Genomic DNA, 14211 nt, shown 5'->3' with positions numbered 1-14211 from the left:
AACCCCTGTGTGTGGTAAGTGCTTAGTTAAGATAAAAAAGGTATTACATTTGTGTGTGGAAGACATGAAGACAAATGTGTTCCTACTGACAGCAATCACATTTGGTACTATCCGAGGTTTAAAGTATCCACTGGGTCTTCTGGAACATAATCCCTGTGGGTAAGGGGGGGACTACTGCCTTTAAATTAATTGAGATGGCCTATATTCCAAGTAAAACGTTTTTAATAATTAGGTTCATACCAAAATTATTCCTGAAACAGATTTCAAAACAGAAAACTACGAATGTAACATTATATAAATCAGGAAAAAATGTAAAAAATAAAACAAGCCATAAATGTTAACTGCTAAATTAGTGATTTCAAGATTACTTACATTTTGTTTGCTTTCTCTGGAGTTTCAAATTCTTTCCATAAACTATCAACCTCTTGAAGTTTCTTCTCATTTAGAACCTGTAATAAAATGTTTAAATAGTTTTCTTTAAATGGTACAGGTGAGGCATACACAGCTGCATTCTTCAAGTGCAATTTTACATGTAAAATGAAGGTGGTAGAAGCTATTTCTTTCACTAAGATAATGAACTAGTTTTCTCACCCTGCATATATTTTTGGTCAAATTGCTAGTTTGAATTGCCCATTTAACAGCTGAATGGAATTCAGATCTAGTCCAGTCAGATGTAGTACAGCGGCTATTCACAGTCTAGGATCTACCTGGCCTCAAGTGATATTCCTGTCCCAGCCTTGGGCCGTAGCTGGAGCTATGGGGTCCTAGGGGGGTAGGGCAGGGAACCTTTCTTTCTTTTCATTTTTTTGAGATGGAGTCTCGCTCTGTAGCCCAGCCTGGAGTGCAGTGGAGCAATCCTGGCTCACTGCAACCTTCACCTTCTGGGTTCATGAGATTCTAGTGCCTTGGCCTCCTGAGTAGCTGGGATTACAGGCGTGCACCACTGCACCGGGCCGAAAACCTTTCTTTTAAAAGAGCCATTAATCCCTTTACAATAAAGTATTGTAATTATTAAAAACTTTTATTCGCGCCAAGCGCGGTGGCTCACATCTGTAATCTCAGCACTTTGGGAGGCTGAGGCAGGCGGATCACCTGAGGTCAGGAGTTCAAGACCAGCCTGACCAACATGGAGAAACCCCATCTCTACCAAAAAAAAAAAAAATACAAAATTAGCTGGGCGTGGTGGCATATGCCTGTAATCCCAGCTACTCGGGAGGCAGAGGCAGGAGAATTGCTTGAACCCGGAGGCGGAGGTTGCAGTGAGCCGAGATTGCACGACTGCACTCCAGCCTGGGCAACAAGAGCAAAAAACTCTATCTCAAACAAAAAAACAAAACAAAAAAAACTTTTATTTGTCTACTTTCAATAGATTATATTCATTATTTACTGCTATGATCATCCTAACCTGAAAGTATTATGGATTTCTCTAAAACTATCATCAATTGTGAGACACATCTAGATGTGAGAAATTTTTAAAATACAAAAGAAATGTAGGGTACTTTAATCAACAATATACTTATCAACATTTAGGTATATATTCTCCAAGACTATGAATGTCTGTGCAACACATGTTCATGCATACTTTTAGGAATCACACTAAATGGCTTTTTTTGAGATGGAGTCTAGCTCTGTCACCCAGACTGGAGTGTAGTGGTGCAATCTTGGCTCACCGCAACCTCCGCCTCCCGGGTTCAAGCGATTCTCCTGCCTCAGTCTTCTGAATAGCTGGGATTACAGGCACGCATCACAACACTCAACTAGTTTTTGTATTTTTAGTAGAGACTGGGTTTTACCAAGTTGGCCAGGCTGGTCTTGAACTCCTGACATCAGGTGATCCACCCGCCGGCCTCCCAAAGTGCTGAGATTACACGCGTGAGCCACCACACCCAGCCCCCTTGTTTTGAGGCAAGACCTAGACATTTAATTTTACCTGTTAATATTTCAGTTTGTATCTATAAAATATAAAGACTTGTTTTAAAGCTAGTACTATTGTAACAACAATGCTGAAGATTGCAATGGTAATAGTTGTATGCTATTTCTACTTAGAAATGGAAATTACTCTATCTTAAAATGATAAAACTTAAAATGGATTTTTTTTTTTTTTTTTGAGACGGAGTCTTGCTCTGTCACCCAGGCTGGAGTGCAGTGGCCCGATCTCGGCTCACTGCAAGCTCCGCCTCCCAGATTCACGCCATTCTCCTGCCTCAGCCTCTCCGAGTAGCTGGGACTACAGGCGCCCACCACCACGCCCGGCTAATTTTTTTTTATTTTTAGTAGAGACGGGGTTTCACCGTGGTCTCGATCTCCTGACCTTGTGATCCGCCCGCCTCGGCCTCCCAAAGTGCTGGGACTACAAGCGTGAGCCACCGCACCCGGCCTTAAAATGGATTTTTGTATACAAATACTTATCATTACCCTGGCTGAAAAGAAATGATTAAAAATATGAGACAAATAAAAAAAAACTTTGAGACAAATGTAAAACAGAAAATGTAGCAATATCTCTAACTTTCTTATTTAGATGGTCTTTATTAGCAATGTTTTCTTCAAGATGTTGCAGTTGGGAACACAGTGGTTTTATTTGTCATAGTAATGGTTTTGGCTGATATAGCATAGTCTTTGAAGACCTTTGTGTGCTCATGAATTGTCCTGATTTTATCACATCTCCTTTGTTTAGTAGAGATGGGGTTTCACCGTGTTAGCCAGGATGGTCTCGATCTCCCGACCTCGTGATCCACCTACCTCGGCCTCCCAAAGTGCTGGGATTATAGGCGTGAGCGACCCTGCCAGGCCGACAGTATCTTTTAAATATGGCAATTTTGCTACCCAAATGTTATTTTCAAATCTACTTGCTTTTCAGCTAGAAAAAATGTGAATTTTACTCATGAGTCATATCCTCTATTTGATACATGTCCTCTTAAAAATAGTGAACTTCAGTTATGGTTAGCTGCATTCTCTGAACAATTTCAAAAAATTTTAATCAATGTTTTCAGTATAGTCATGAGACTTGGTGAGATGTCTTTGGATTCTAAAACTTCATGATATACAAAGTTAGAATTATTAGTTTATTGGCCGGGCGCAGTGGCTCACGCTTGTAATCCCAGCACTTTGGGAGGCCGAGGCGGGCGGATCACAAGGTCAGGAGATCAAGACCACGGTGAAACCCCGTCTCTACTAAAAATACAAAAAAAAATTAGCCGGGCGTGGTGGCGGGTGCCTGTAGTCCCAGCTACTCGGAGAGGCTGAGGCAGGAGAATGGCGTGAACCCAGGAGGCGGAGCTTGCAGTGAGCCGAGATCGCGCCACTGCACTCCAGCTTGGGTGACAGAGCGAGACTCTGTCTCAAAAAAAAAAGAACTATTAGTTTATGAATTGTTAATACGAACTCTAGGCTTTGTAGTTGTTTACTGCTTTGTGTGACTCTAAGTTTTCCTAGTTTCCAACATATCTAATTCAACCATGTGTGATTAAATTTATACATCAGAACAAATCCCTAAAATCATCTTGTCACACTCTTCTAAGTTTTATACAACTTGCAATATTGTTTCTTTTACTGAAAATAATACATAACCAGACTAGAACTGCGTGTTAATGTGTAGATGTGCCATATTATGGACTTGATAAATAATGCTTATTAGCAAGGTATAGTTTTAAATTTACTAGCTGTGTTGTTTTTCCAGAGACAGGGTCTTGCTTTGTTGTCCAGGCTGGAGTGCAGTGGTGTGGTCCTGTGTCACTACAGCCTCAAACTCCTGGCCTCAAGCGATTCTTCCTTTTTTTTTTTTTTTTTTTTTTTTGAGCCAGAGTCTCGCTGTGTCGCCCAGGCTGGAGTGCAGTGGCCCGATCTTGGCTCACTGCAGGCTCCGCCCCTCGGGGTTCACGCCATTCTCCTGCCTCAGCCTCCCGAGTAGCTGGGACTACAGGCGCCTGCCACCTTGCCCGGCTAATTTTTTGTATTTTTAGTAGAGACGGGGTTTCACTGTGTTAGCCAGGATGGTCAGGATCTCCTGACCTCGTGATCCGCCCGCCTCGGCCTCCCAAAGTGCTGGGATTACAGGCGTGAGCCACCATGCCCGGCCTCAAGCGATTCTTCTGCCTCAGCCTCCCAAGTAGCTAAGACTATAGGCGCACACTGCCACATCTAGCTATTTTAAAAATCTTTTTGTAGAGACAGGGGCTTGCTTTGTTGCCCAGGCTGATCTCTAACTTCTGGACTCAAGTGACCCTCTTGCCTTGGCCTCTCAAAGTGCTGGGAGTGCGGGCAGGAACCATGGCGCCTCACCCAGCTGGGTTTTTTCAATAAAAATATATGCATTAGTATCTGTGCATACTCTATTTCACAAAATTTAACATGCTATTCTTTTTTTTTTTTTTTTTTGAGACGGAGTCTTGCTCTGTCGGCTAGGCTGGAGCGCAGTGGAGTGATCTCAGCTCACTACAACCTCCACCTCCCTGGTTCAAGCAACTCTCCTGCCTCAGTCTCCCAAGTAGCTGGGATTACAGGCGCACGCTGCCATGCCCGGCCAATTTTTTATTTTATTTTATTTTATTTTATTTTATTTTAGTAAAGACGGGGTTTCACCCTGTTGCCCAAGCTGGTCTTGAACTCCTGAGGTCTGGCAATCTGCCCGCCTCAGCCTCTCAAAGTACTGAGATGACAGGTGTGAGCCACCACACCCGGCTTATGCTATTCTTTTACACTCCCAATTGACCTGTCATCAATTGTAAGACATCCCAATTTTAGGGATGTTAAATATGGGGGTTGTGCCTTTTAGGATTAATCCCATCCTATCTAACACTCGGGCAGCTAATACAGTATATTGGTGAGGGTGTATGGAATTAAGAATTTTAACCACTTTTTTTGTCTTTTTTTTTTTTGAGACAGTGTCTCACCCTGTCATGCAGGCTGGAGTGCAGAGGCGCGGTCTTCTCATTGCAACCTCCACCTCCCTGGTTCAAGTGATTCTCCTGCCTCAGCTGGGACTACAGACGCGGCAACACACGCCACCATGCCCAGATAAATTTTGTATTTTTAGTAGAGACGGGGTTTCACTATGTTGGCCAGGCTGGTTTCAAACTCCCGACCTCACGATCTGCCCACCTCAGCCTTCCAAAGTGCTGGGATTACAGGTGTGAGCCACCACACCCAGCCTCCTCATTTTCATTTTTAATTGACTGCTTAAGACTTTGTGTGGTTTTTATTTTGTTTTGTTTTGAGATGAGGTCTCACTCTGTTGTCCAGGCTAAAGTGCAGAGGCTCAATCACGGCTCACTGCAGCCGTGACCTCCCTCCCACCTCAGCCTCCTGCAACAGCTGGGACTACAGGCAAGCACCACTGTGCCCAGCTAATTTTTTTTCCACCCTGTTGCCCAGGCTGGTCTGCAACTCCTGGGCTCAAACAATCCTCCTGCCTCACCCTCCCAAAGTGTTAGGGTGACAGGTGTGAGCCACTGCACCCAACCTCTATGTTCTGTGTAAATATTTGATGCTAACTTTTAAGTTTTACTTCCCCAGCCAATATGAGCAAGTTAATGTTTTATGAAACTTGTTTGAATGCAGGATAAAACCGATAATTAGTTTAAAATGTGCACTGCTCAAAAAGAAACAAATCCATACACACAACAAGTGTGAAAAAGCTCTTGGGTTAGCTTCAGAAGCATTACGCTAAGTGAAAAAAGCCAAACACAAAAGACTAAAATACTACTCCAATTACATGAAACTTCTAGAAAAAATTATGCAGAAAGAAAGCTGAACAGTGGTTGTCTAGAGCAGGACTAACTTGAAAATGGGCATGAGAACTTTTTGCAACAAAGTGTACTATAAAACTGGATTGTAACTAAAACCTACAGGTGAGTTATACAGTATGTAAAGTATGCCCAATAAAGTTAGAAAAAATATGTTGCTCAGTACTTAGGTTTTATATAGACATTTGGTATATACATCAAAAGTCTTTCTCCAAACCTTGAGAAAATGAAGTGACATAAAATGCTACGCTGCACAGCCACACTGTACAATATAACCATTAAAATTCAAATAAGTTAAAATTCACTTCCTCAGTCCTATCAGTTACATCTCATGTGAATGGTTATAGGTACTAATGGCTACCACACATGGAAGAGCAGCTGAAGGAAGTCTGGTATGAGCAAGACTAAAATCTTATGCTGTGTGCCATGTGACACAAGGACACAGGTGGAATTTTTTTTTTTTTTTTTGAGATGGAGTCTGGCCCGTCTCCCAGGCTGCAGTGCAGTGGCGCGACCTCAACTCATTGCAACCTCTGCCTCCCAGGTTCAACTGATTCTCCTGCCTCAGCTTTCCAAGTAGCCGGGATTACAGGCGTGAGCCACTGCGCTCGGCAACAGGTTGAATTTTTATAATATCCTAGAATTAATCACAACAGTTCCTTTACACAATGTCTTTACATTTATATATATAACCCTGTTAATGAGCAATAACCTTTTGGAAGTGTTTTCCTTTTGAATCGCTCTAAACACGGAAGTGGGCAGAACACTGTACCTCATGCCTGTAATCCCAGCACCTTGAGGCCAGGAGTTTGAGACCAGCCTAGGCAACACAGTGAGACTCTGTCTCTTAAAAAAAAAAAAATTTAAGCCAGGCATGGTGGCTCACACCTGTAATCCCAGCACTTTGGGAGGCCAAGGCAGGTGGATCACAAGGTCAGGAGTTCAAGACCTGCCTGGCCAATATGGTGAAACCCCATCTCTACTAAAAATACAAAAATTAGCCAGGCGTGGTAGCAGGTGCCTGTAATCCCAGCTACTTGGGAAGCTGAGGCAGGAGAATCGCTTGAACCCAGGAGGTGGAGGTTGCAGTGAGCCAAGATCATGCCACTGCACTCCAGCCTGGGCAACACAGTGAGACTCCATCTCAAAAAATAAATAAATACAAATAAAAATAAACAAATATTTAATTAGCCAGGCATGGTGTCTTGAGCCTGTAGGCCCAGCTACTCGGGAGAAGGTGGGAGGATCACTTGACCCAGGAGGCCAAGGCTGCAATGAGCCGTGATCCTGCCACTGCACCCCGGCCTGCGTGACAGAGCAAGCCCTCTCTCAAAATAAAATTTAAATAAATAAAATAAACATGAATTTGTATGTGTACATGGGTTATATATAAAATGTTTTCCTCACTGTAAATGGAGATTTAAAGAAAACTTTAAGACCAGGTGCAGTGGCTCACGCCTGTAATCCCAGCACTTTGGGAGGCTGAGGTGGGCGGATGACCTGAGGTCAGGAGTTCGAGACCAGCCTCAACATGGAGAAACCCCATCACTACTAAACATACAAAATTAGCTGGGCATGGTGGTGCATGCTTGTAATCCCAGCTACTCGGGAGGCTGAGGCAGGAGAATTGCTTGAACCTGGGAGGTGGAGGTTGCAGTGAGCCGAGATTGTGCCATTGCACTCCAGCCTGGGCAACAAGAGTGAAACTCCGTCTCAAAAAAAAAAAAAAAAAAAAAAAAAAAACAAACTTCAAAAAACTTCCTAAAGCATTCTCATCAAAGCATGAATTGTATGCAACCAATATAATTTTATACCCTAGCATTTTGAAGGTTATGGGAAAGGAAACTAATAACCTTGAACTGTATGTCTACTTTTTTAGGAGATAAAATTCACCATATTATATATATTAATTTTACATATATCTTAATATTTGCCCTTTTAAAGTGTACAATTCACTTTTTAGTAGTTCATTTTCACAAAAATGTGCAGCCATCACTAGTTCCGGAACGTTTGTATGTCTTTTATACTCAGAAATGATCAATGTTAATTCCAATAATTACAAACTAATCAATGTCAACATATTCGAGCTTAACTAGCTATTTCTTTAGTACTAGATTACATAAACCACAATTTAATCATTTTGAACAGTAACTTGCAGATAAATAGCACTGCAAACTCCAACGGAATACTCAAAGACATTTTTATGGAGGAGGACACTTTTCATTAATAGAAATCAGTAATTCGAGACATGGTTGAGTATTTTAGGACCCAGGTGTAGAAATCCGACCATTGATAAGCCAATTCCTTCCTACCAAGGGAGACAACCAGTGCACTGTGCAGAGTTGCTCCTCTTAACACCCAGTACAGGACAGTATACTATAGCAATTAACGGTGAAATTCATCGATAGACACTGACAGACCACATTGTCTAAGAGAATTTGGAGCTATGCAGAACTCTACATGGTAATTTAGATAAGATCCCAAAAAGCTGGAGAAAAGTAAAATTGACATGTTTCGTAGCTCCGAAGGGGACTAAGGAGCTTATTACAAGTTCCTTAAAACTACTAATACTGCAACTGCAGATAACTCCAATTAAGGTAAAAACAAGCAAAACTGCCTTTTCGGTTTTAATGATTTTATTGGTTTTCTTAAAAATAACAAGTATTTGACGTATCAAATGCAAACTGCGTATTTTCAAATGTCAGAAGTGAAACATGGAGAACTCTGCACCCATCCAGACTTTCTTGCATCCACACCACAAATAGTTTTTTGGTTCACAGCTAAAATTGTATTGCACTTATTTTTATCTAGCGTTTTTGCTTTCTACCAACACATATATATGTAGAATATACATAAAAACTTTATTTTTCATTGCTATATTCGCAGAGCTCAGAAGAGTTGCACGGCACAAGAAAAGGTACTCAATCTCACTCATTCTTCCTAACATCTCAACAGCATCTTGCGATACGAATGTCTCACCGTTCAACCATTTCAGTGCTGACGAACTTGTCCAACTTTCCCCCACGAAAACAACCAAATCTCAAATTGACATCACCAGCCCAGATGTTTTCCCCTAAGCTTCAAATTTGAAATACTGAACTGCCCGATCTACACAACTGCATTATCAGGTCTAATAGACAACGCAAGCTTCGCACAGCCCAAACCGGAAATCTTTAGTCCTTCCCCCGCAAGAAACTTTCTTAACATCTTATTTAAACCAAAACCCCACATTCAATCTATTAGCCAATCCTTTCTGTTCTACCTTCACAATTTCTATCGATATTTGTTTCTCTCCATACCAGGCAACTTCATCTTCTCTAAATGAATGCAAAAGTATTCTTGCTGCCGTTCTTATCTCCTCGAGTCTAATATCCACACAGCAGAGCAACCGTATTAAGACAAATTAGCAGGTCATTCCTCTGCTTAAATCCTTTCGACTGGCGGAGCACGGTGGCTCACGCTTGTAATCCCAGCACTTTGGAAGGCCGAGGCAGGTGGATCACTTGAGGTCAGGAGTTCAAGACCAGCCTGGCCAACATGGTGAAACCCCGTCTCTACTAAAAAGCAAACAAACAAACAAAAACAACTAGCCAGGCGTGGTGGTGGATGGAGGCCTGTAATCCCAGCTACCCGGGAGGCTGAGGCAGGAGAATAGCTTGAACCCGGGAGACGGAGGTCGCAGTGAGCCAAGATTGCGCCACTGCACTCCAGCATGGGCAACAAGAGCGAAACTACATTTCAAAAAAAAAAAATCTTTCGATCATTCCTCAAAACATCTAGAATAAAATCCGAATTCCCTATAACCTGTTAAATTCTAACACGCCTCCTGCCCACCTCTTCAACGGCAGGAAATAAAATCCTCTAATGCAGAACGGGTCTCCCCAAACGGCGGGGCCACGTGTTACACGTAACATGGCTCTCAGGTGTATAGGCTTTCTCCCTCCTCCCAGAACCCGGGCCATAACAGGCACCCACGCTACACTGAGTAGTTCCGTGCTTAAGTCCTTCCCTCTCCTCATCTGTCCAGCACCCGCCTTCCCCCTTTAACGGCTCGCTCTCCCACCTACCTTAAAGATGGCGTAGCCCACAGACGTTTCAAACAGCACCAACATGGTGAGGCCGGGTCAGGGCGCCGCACGGCCCGCCACGAGCTGTGGAGTCAGTTCAAAAACACCGACTACGCTGCCCCAAAAGGCCCCCTAGGCCGCGGCGGGCAAAGCACAAATGTGCTCGCCGTCCCGGAGAGAATCAGAACACGTTGCCCAAACCCTCCACGCTGTACTGGGACTGGAACGCACAAACGCGCTTCTCCTTCTCTAAGGATTCTGGGATAGCGACGTCACTTCCGACAGAAGACTGCCGCAGAGATTGCCGTCACTTCCAGAATGTTCCCGCCACAGCGGACTGGGGCGGGCAGAGAAAGTTTTTATCGCGGTATCTACGGCCTGAACCGAGCCTTTGCGCCTTTTTTTCTTTCTTTTTTTTTTTTTTTTTTTTTTTGAGACGGAGTCTCACTCTGTAGCCCAGGCTGGAGTGCAGTGGTGTGGTGTGATCTCGGCCTACTGCAACCTCCACCTCCTGGGTTCAAGAACTTCTCCTAGCCGGCCGCGGTGGCTCACGACTGTAATCCCAGCACTTTGGGAGGCCGAGGCGGGCGGATCACGAGGTCAGGAGATCGAGACCATCCTGGCTAACACGGTGAAACCCCGTCTCTACTAAAAATACAAAAAATTAGCCGGGCGTGGTTGCAGGCGCCTGTAGTCCCAGCTACTCGGGAGGCTGAGGCAGGAGAATGGCCTGAGCCCAGGAGGCGGAGCTTGCAGTGAGCCAAGATCGTGCCACTACACTCCAGCCTGGGCGACAGAGCGAGACTCCGTCTCAAAAAAAAAAAAAAAGAAAGAAATTCTCCTTCGTCAGCCTCCCCAGTAGCTGGGACTAGAGGTACACACCACCACGCCCAGCTAATTTTTGTATTTTTAGTAGAAACGGGATTTCAGCATGTTGGCCAGGATAGTCTCGATCTCTTGACCTCGTGATACGCCCACCTCGGCCTCCCAAAGTGCTGGGATTACAGGCGTGACCCACTGCACCCGGCCTCTTTTTTTGAGACAATCTGGCTGTCGCCCAAGCTGGAGTGCAGTGGCACTATCACGGCTCACTGCAACTTCCAACTCCCAGGCTCAAGCGATCCTCGCACTTCAGCCTCTGGAGCAGCTGAGACCTGGACTACAGGCCTGTGCCACCACACCCAGCTAATTTTTTGTAGAGACAGGGTTTCACAATGTTGCCCAGGCTGGTCTCGGACTCCTGACCTCAAGGGATCTTCCCACCTCGGCCTCCAGAAGTGCTGGAATTACAGGCATGAGCCACCGCACCCCACCACCGCTAGAGATTTAAAGGGGAAAAACTTCACGATATTATTTTGTTAACCCTCTGTGAATTATATGTTCACTTTGAGAGAAACAAGGAGCTGTCTCGGTGCCAGTCGGCCTCAGGCATCTAGAATTTGAAATGCCAGTTCGTGCCGTTTGACTTTATCCCCTTTCAAGCCCTGCCTTGAGGCGAAGGCCTCAGAATGACACCACTACTGTCACTATATTTGTGAGCATTCCTGGCCGTTCTCTTCTGTCTGGCCAAATGAATTATTAGCACAGTTTTCTCTCAATAAGCCTCTCCTATTTTTGCTGCATTTGTTAAAATGACCCCAGGGTATGAATTTAGACTTTTTTCTTTTTTTTTTTCTTCTTTTTTTTTTTTGAGACGGAGTTTCACTCTTGTTGCCCAGGCTGGAGTGCAGTGGTATGATCTCTGCTTACTGCAACCTCTGCCTCCCGGGTTCAAGCAATTCTCCTGCCTTAGCCTCCCGAGTAGCTGCGATTACAGGCATGTGCCACCACCCCTGGCTAATTTTGTATTTTTAGTAGAGTTGGGGTTTTTTCCATGTTGGTCAGGCTTGTCTTGAACTCCCGACCTCAGGTGATCTGCCCACCTCGGCTTCCCAAAGTGCTGGGATTACAGGCATGAGCCACTGTGCCCGCCTGAATTTAGACTGTCTTCTTGGTTTAGTGTTAATTGCTTTTCTGTCTCAGGGACTGGGATTAAATACCCAAGTTGTTTCACAAGTCTGTCTTCCAACGGGAGTAAAATTTCCTCACTCACTTCCCAGGCCCTATATGTAGATTGTTCCTAATCATTACATTGCAACCTGCTCGGAGAATTGCTTGAACCCAGGAGGCGGAGGGTGTGGTGAGCTGAGGTCTCACTACTGCACTCCAGCCTAGGCGACACAGCGAGACTCCATCTAAAAAAAAAAAAAAAATTGCAACCTGCTAAAGATTGTGGAACATTAAATAGGTAGCAACTCTGCAACCTGAGATCAAGAGGAAAGAAAATCCTGGGTTGAATAACAAAGTTACAGGACAGAGGAATCTAGGGTGAATTCTTTTTTTTTTTTTTTTTTGAGATGGAATCTCACTCTATCGCCCAGGCTGGAGCGTGGTGTCACGATCTCAGTCACGATCTCAGCTCACTGAAGCCTCTGCCTCTTGGGCTCAAGTGATTCTCCTGCCTCAGCCTCCCCAGTAGCTGGGATTACAGACACATGCCACCATGCCCAGCTAGTTTTTGTATTTTTAGTAGAGACAGGGTTTCCCCATGTTGGCCAGGCTGGTCTTGAACTCCTGACCTCAGGTGATCCGCCTGCCTCAGCCCCCCAAAGCGCTGGGATTACAGGTGTGAGCTACCACGCCCAGCCTAGAGTGAATTCAAGAGCTTAATTGGCCGAGTGCATGGTTCACGCCTGCTATGGTCCTGCCATTGTACTCCAGCCTGGGCTACTAAGCAAGACCCTGTCTCAAAAAAAAAAAGCATGGTTGATTATAGTTATAGCTATAATCCAGTGTAGTCAGGGAGACAAGAGAGACGAAAATTACCTGATTGGGAGAGGGGTATGTGTGGGTGGATGAGATAGAAACACCATGTCTGTTTATAGTGTTATTTAACTGCACAGTATTTTTCTGTCTAGTCTCCTTAGCAGAAGTGACATCTGCTAGAGAATTGAGTCTACTTTACATTTATTTGTGTCTGTATAGGATGTTATGTTGTGCTACTCATGAAATAGAATCTAATTAATTCTTAAAAATTTAGTGAATGAATGTCTGCAGGAAGTAAAAATTCTTTTCCTTACATGTAAAGCCTTAAATCCTGTTCCCAAAATGAAATGAAACCACTTATTCAATGAGAAATCTCTTTGCCATGCTATCTCCTAGAATTTGTCCTTGCACGTTACCATTTACATAGTCACCTCCATATGATACTTTAATCAGGAGTTCAGAGCTGACTCTGATTTTGGTTTGTAACTTGGCCAAATAAAGTAATTGGAGATTTTCTTTTTTTTTTTTGAGACGCAGTCTTGCTCTGTTGCCCAGGCTGGAGTGCAGTGGCACCATCTTGGCTCACTGCAACCTCTGTCTCTTGGGTTCAAGCAATTTTCTGCCTCTGCCTCCTGGGTAGCTGGGATTATAGGCCCCTGCCACCATGCCCCGCTGATTTTTGTATTTTTAGTAGAGATGGGGTTTCACCATGTTGGCCAGGCTGGTCTTGAACTCCTGACCTCATGATCCACCCACCTCGGCCTCCCAAAGTGCTGGGATTACAGGCGTGAGCCACTGCGCCCGGCCAGTAATTGGAGATTTTCTCTTGCAAGGGAGAAGTAAGAGTCTCAGTACTTTGTTAAAGTACTGAGTGAAGGAGAGATAGCAAAAAGAAATATAAGAAGGAGAATATAGGAGAGTACAGATGATAGAGGGCTTACAATTTTTTTTTTTTTTGAGACAGAGTTTCGCTCTTGTTGCCCAGGCTGGAGTGCAATAGCATGATCTCAGCTCACCGCAACCCCTGCTTCCCGGGTTCAAGCGATTCTTCTGCCTTAGCCTTCCGAGTAGCTGGGATTACAGGTATGTGCCACCATGCCTGGCTAATTTTGTAGTTTTAGTAGAGACAGGGTTTCTCCCTGTTGGTCAGGCTGGTCTCGAACTCCCGGCCTCAGGTGATCTGCCCGCCTTGGCCTCCAAAAGTGGTGGGATTACAGGTGTGAACAACTGTGCCTGGCCAGGGCTTACAATTTTACTGGTGGCTAACATGGTGAAATAACAAGGATGAGAAATATGGTTCATCTGTCCTCTCAGTACACCCCAACTCCACCCCTGTTCCAACTAGAATATAAACTCTATAAAAGTTTGTTGCAAAATCTGCAAGTACTAGGCTAGTATCTGGCACATAGTAGAGATTCCATAAACATGACTAATAACTAAGTAAGTGAATGGATGAATGGAATGAGTGAATGGTGGGATAATTTCAAGGTGCTAGTAGAGCCTCTAGGGACTTTTTGGAACCTACTGAGATTAGCAAAAGATACCATTTTGGTCAGACACCTTCCATGTGCCTGGTAACAAGAAGGGGATGTTCTGGG

General features: G+C 44.2%; 1 protein-coding gene across 4 annotated transcripts in view; it reads right to left on the bottom strand.

The window, feature by feature from the left end:
• Positions 1 to 10561, bottom strand: part of NOP58 (NOP58 ribonucleoprotein) — a 40010-nt gene extending 29449 nt beyond the window's left edge. The window contains exons 1-2 of one of the 4 annotated variants that reach the window (XM_055290237.2): positions 9809 to 10561; positions 373 to 449 (exon numbers count right to left, since the gene is read on the bottom strand). In XM_055290237.2, coding sequence (XP_055146212.1) covers positions 373 to 449; positions 9809 to 9853 — 122 coding nt within the window. In that variant the 5' untranslated portion in view covers positions 9854 to 10561. Of the gene's footprint in view, positions 1 to 372; positions 452 to 9808 lie in introns of those variants that run through there. The other 3 variants (XM_063644944.1, XM_063644945.1, XM_063644943.1) reach the window with 3 other exon arrangements.
• Between the last annotated feature and the right edge of the window lie 3650 nt (positions 10562 to 14211).

This window comes from Symphalangus syndactylus, chromosome 8, assembly GCF_028878055.3.
Source record: "Symphalangus syndactylus isolate Jambi chromosome 8, NHGRI_mSymSyn1-v2.1_pri, whole genome shotgun sequence".
Classification (NCBI taxonomy): domain Eukaryota; kingdom Metazoa; phylum Chordata; class Mammalia; order Primates; family Hylobatidae; genus Symphalangus; species Symphalangus syndactylus.
This window is presented reverse-complemented; position numbering and strand designations above follow the sequence as displayed.